Below are 5,210 nucleotides of genomic sequence, written 5' to 3' on the forward strand. Positions count from 1 at the left end.
CTACGAGTTCAAGTAGGGAGAACCTGCGGAGGAAAAGAGAGCAAGAAGGGGATCTAACTCTCCAATTGCTATAGGAACTAAGCTAGCAAACGACTTTCATACTGCACTGATGATCTTATTATCGTCAAAATTTAAGCGATGGATAACACTAATCACAAATTATCCGAAATTATCCCAAGTTATTATCTTCAAAATATGATATTAAGAATTTTTTTAATGACTTTAAAATCCCAAGTTTAAAATCTGTGGCCCTCTATGATCTTAAAATTAAAATTTGAGAGCTACTCTCTTCATTCCACTTTTATCACTTCATTTTACTACTCCCTCCGTACCACATCAAAGGTAACGTAGGAAAAATTGGAGTATTTAAGAAAAAGTGGAAAAAGTAAGGGTAAAGAGGGAAAAAATAGGTGGGGTATGTAATTGTGGGTTTAATTGTGGATTGGTAGGTGGGGTATGTAATGTCATTTTGTGTAAATATCAAATGGGTATAAGGATAACTTGGTAATGTTGTGGGCCAAACATCCGTTTATAGTAAGTATTACCTATGATCTGATACGGAGGGAGTAATACTACATAATGTGTAGAATTAGCTAGATAGACTCAAATTGTGACATTGAAAATGTATAGATAACAACGAAGAAGTGGCACCTCGAAAGAAAAGACTTGACACCACTACGACAAGGCAACAAAACACTACGTTTCAACATGTGTGCTCATAGATTTTTCTCTATTCACAGTCAGCTTTATTATACAACCGTCTCGCACAAGAATTAGCGTAAAAAAAATAAAAATCATTTGAACATTAAGAAAAGAGTGCACGATGGCTGGAGAAGTTGTGAAGATTTATGGTGATCGCAAGTCTCAACCTACGCGAGCTATCATGCTCTTTTCCAAGTAATTTTCTACTTCCCTTGACTTCTTATTAACTTATCACAAAATCTCATTTGTGACGGCACGTATCCGTCGAGTGTCTTTTCTCTATAATTCAATTTACTTGGGAGATATCAACTAGTACTTCTTCCGTCCTGATCATATATATGTTTACCTATTTCACTTTTAATATTATATTAAGTTGTTTACCTTTTTATATTAGAAATGTTTTTAGTAGGTAATTTGATCTTCCACATCTTCGTTGTCCAGTTGTTGTCTAATAACAATAACCACAAATTATCATCTCATATCTCCTTGGTCTAGGACGGAGAAAGTAGCATAGGTAGGAAAGTCAAAAGGGTAGTACTCATGATTTTAGTTCAAACCTGTGAGCATCAAGATCCCCCTCATATTGGCGTATTGTTTGGGAATCAGTCTTTCAAGAGTTACTCGTAATCTCGTATTCCCTCCATTTCACTATAATCTTCAAGTCTTTCCGTTCGTGTTATTTCACTAAGATCTTCCTCTTTCCTTTTTGATACAAAATGTTTCGCTAATATTAACCCATTTCTTAGCCTACACTAGACCTGGCAAAATCAGCCCGACCCGATTGACCCGATGTGCTGACCCGAGACCCGAAATCGACCCGAACTACCGAACCCTAGTGACATCCGAAACCCAAATTGACCCGACCCAACCCGAAAATGACCCGAGCTTTTATAGACCCGTAACACACCAGACCGAAATGACTCGACCCGAAACTACTCAACCCGAAAATGACCCGACAAAACATAACTTTAATTGACACCAAAAGATTTGAAATGCCTTTTTCTCTCTTAATCATTGTCCCGGAAATGACCCGACCCGCTTGACCCGAAACAGACCCGACCAACAAACCCAAAACATACCATAAACCCGAATGACCCAACCCGAACCCGACCCGTTGACCCGATTTGCCAGGTCTAGGACTGCCCTACACATCCTTCCTAAATTAGAACCACATATTCGTTTTTCCTTAAATAGCTTGCCCAAGAGAAACAGGAAGATTATAGTGAAATGGAGGGTAACTCGCAAAAAATTAGCGATTGTTTAGTGTTTACTCCAACAGCTCTTGGAGAGTTGGAGGCGAATTGGCCAAGTCCCCAACAGCGCGCAAATTATAAAATAACACCGTCTTATACAAACAATAGTTATTGCTCTAAACGATATGTTGCCCCTCCGTCTTACAGTGGTGTGATTTAATTATTGGTAATTTGAGAGAAGCTAGAGTGAAATACTAAGTACTCCGTATGAAACTGTACATCGCAGGCTTAATGGAATCGACTTTGAGGAGATCACTGTAGAGCTCTTCAATCAGGAACACTTGACTCCAGAATTTGCAGGTTAATGTACTTTGTTTCGCTTGAAATGAAACGTTAAGGAGTGTCAGTGTCGTTCCAACATTCGACATCTGACCAAAGTGAAGTATCGTACAACATTTTTTTTTTTTTTTTTTTTTTGACAACAAGCGCTGAATAACTTACATAATACTACAATTTGTTATGTAACACAGATTTTTAACGTTGTCTGTGTTTTTGGACCGACTTGCAGAAATAAATCCTGTGAAGGAAATTCCTGTGATATACCATGGCAATTTCAAGCTGTTCGAGAGGTAATCTCTGCAAATTACCTTCGTTGTATACGATCGTCTTATTGATACGCATGTATGCGAAATGTTGATGCCTTTTGCTAATCTAGCTAGTATTTCCAACTTCACAGTCATGCAATCCTGATATACCTTGCATCAGTATTTCATGATGTTGCAGATCACTGGTGAGTTAATTTGTCTATTCCTCTCATTTATCTCGTGAACGATAAGAGGTTATATAACACATGCGTAATGTTGTTGTCGTCAATGACCCATAGGTATCCAACCGATGTGAAAAAGAGGGCCTTAGTACATTCATTGTTGGATTGGCATCATTCTCATTTACGTCGTGGTGCAAGTAAGTTGTTGTTATATGAAATGCAATTTGTTGCTTGGATTAAATTAGTTGCTGATTATTTGAATGGATGTTTACAGTGGGATATCTGCTGAATACAATACTTGGACCAGCGAGAGGTGTTACGATGAACCCGCAAGAAGCAATTGAATGTGAAAAGATCTTCAAGTCAGCTTTGTCTAATTTAGAGAATTACTGGATTAAAGACACATCCAAGTTTTTGTTGGGTTTTGATCAGCCATCAATAGCTGACCTTAGTGTTGTTTGCGAGCTTATGCAATTTGAGGTAAACATCTGACTTTTAAACTTCTTTTAAGTCCTCTAGCACTTAGCGGTAGCTGAGCTAGAATTATTGGAGTATGACGGTAGATTTGGCGAACGGGTCAACCAGATTGGGTGCGCAATTTGGGTCGAGTCATTTGAGATTTAGCAGAAATTCGTGTCAGATTCGGGTCGTGTCATTTTCGACTCTGTTATTACTTATTAACAAGTTAATTAGGGATAATGGACGGGTGTGCATTGTGCAACAATACACTCGGGTAGTCGGGTGTTGCCATTATTTCTAAATAAGATGATAATAATAGCCCGAAAGTGAGTTGTCCTGAAATGATCCAACCTAACTCGAACCCTTGTAAACCCAAAATATCCCAGCCTGAATTGACACAACCCGTGCTTGGCTGATTGGCTCATTCACCGGGTCTTAAGTGGTGGGCCAATAATGTCCTTTAGTTGTACACTTACAAATTGTGCACATATTAAGTACTAGTATAGATCCCGCGTAAATGCGCGATTTTTTAGATAGGAGTATTAAAAAAAAAATAACAATTATACAACTGATATTTAACTCAATTTGAAATTTAATTGTAAAATTTATTATTATTAATGTTTTGTATTAACATAATGAAAACTCAATTACAGATATGATATGATAAAAGCCCAATTACAGATATGATATAATGAAAGCTCAATTACAGCCAAATTCATTTAGGCGGGAAAATTTTTGAGATCTCTTATTCTTTTAGTATAAGGGGGATTAACATTCCATTTTAGTATGTCATCACAAATGATTTACATTTTCTTTTTTAGGATCGTTTCAATGGTTGGAATTTACATTTTCTTTTTTAGGCGTGTTTCATTGGCGCTCCATAATCTAGTTGCATATACTCACTTCAAAATCGATTTGAAGCAAATGTAATCTATTGGTTGCAAAGGCTACTAAGATCAGTTCCAACTTTTTTTTCAAAAAAAGAAGAAATGCACAGGACCTTAGAGTAATATTGTTAATGCAATCATATTATTTAATCAGGTTTTGGATGAGGAGGAGAAAAACAAAATATTTGGGGCATACAAGAAAGTGCAGCTCTGGATTGAGAACATAAAAGAGGCGACAAGACCACATTTTGATCAAGTTCATCAACATCTTTTGTTAGTCGATCGCCCTCGGTTTAGAGAAGCTGTTGGCAGAAGCCCAAACTGATTGTCTATGGTCAGCAAAAATCTACAATACGGTTTTACGAAAATAACAAAGGCTGATGTTAACAATCTTCGTGTAAAATCGTTTGTTTAATAAGTTGTTATTAAACTTACCAGTGTTGAATAAATAAATATGTATAGTAATTTGAATATAGAAGTTGTGTGTTTCGAGTTTATATTGTGTTATGTTTTTCAATAAAAATGAAAATGTGTAATGAAACCTGAAAAAAAGTACTCCCTCCGTCCCGGTCAATTGTTATCATTTGGTTTTGGCACAAAGACCAAGAAAAGAGGAAGAGACCAATTACAATATGACAAGTGGAACAAATTGAGTGTAATTGATCAAATTACTCAACAAATTCATTCTTAAAATAGAAAGGACAACAATTCACTGAGACACCCCAATATGGAAAAGAACAATAAATGACCGGGACGGAGGGAGTAATTGTTAAGATAGCTGAAAATAAAGAGCTGATAAAATAATTGATTATATAAAAAAAATATTTGTTCATCTGATTTTTGGTAAAATGACGTAAAGTATATGATAATTATATAATGTGAAAATTACAATTTACCACCTAGTATTCTCGCTATTTTACAATTTTCCACCACGTATTTTGTTTATTACAACTAACCACCTACATTCCCTTGTATATATCCGATCTCCCACTGTATTTCAATCTCGATAATAGTTTTACTTAATTCCCAACTCGTTAAGTGAATAAACAATGAAATGACCAATAGGCCCTTGTTATGTCCTCATAACATCCCTTACACTCCAAGCTTACAAAGCAACAACCACCCCAACTCCATCTCAACCAATAAACAACCACTACCCTCCCTCCCAACATTGTTGACCACCACCTAAAGCAACATATCAAC

The 5,210-nt window shown here is 36.4% G+C and overlaps 1 protein-coding gene across 1 annotated transcript; it reads left to right on the top strand.

Annotated features, from left to right (window-relative positions):
• The first annotated feature begins 673 nt into the window (after nt 1-673).
• LOC141658991 (glutathione S-transferase T1-like) lies at nt 674-4,447 on the top strand. Its single transcript, XM_074465695.1, has 7 exons — nt 674-897; nt 2,182-2,255; nt 2,464-2,524; nt 2,632-2,685; nt 2,779-2,858; nt 2,936-3,141; nt 4,162-4,447. Exons 1-7 carry the CDS (start codon nt 824-826, stop codon nt 4,330-4,332), a joined length of 720 nt encoding a protein of 239 aa, XP_074321796.1. The 5' UTR covers nt 674-823; the 3' UTR covers nt 4,333-4,447.
• The last annotated feature ends 763 nt before the right edge of the window (nt 4,448-5,210 follow it).

This window comes from Silene latifolia, chromosome 6, assembly GCF_048544455.1.
Source record: "Silene latifolia isolate original U9 population chromosome 6, ASM4854445v1, whole genome shotgun sequence".
In the NCBI taxonomy this organism is placed as follows: domain Eukaryota; kingdom Viridiplantae; phylum Streptophyta; class Magnoliopsida; order Caryophyllales; family Caryophyllaceae; genus Silene; species Silene latifolia.

Excerpts from the sequence above, each read along its gene's own strand:
- LOC141658991 (XM_074465695.1), top strand. The coding sequence starts at position 824 with ATGGCTGGAGAAGTTGTGAAGATTTATGGTGATCGCAAGTCTCAACCT. Across the intron at positions 898-2,181 it reads GCTATCATGCTCTTTTCCAA|GCTTAATGGAATCGACTTTG; the intron begins GTAATTTTCTAC and ends TGTACATCGCAG. Across the intron at positions 2,686-2,778 it reads CATGATGTTGCAGATCACTG|GTATCCAACCGATGTGAAAA; the intron begins GTGAGTTAATTT and ends AATGACCCATAG.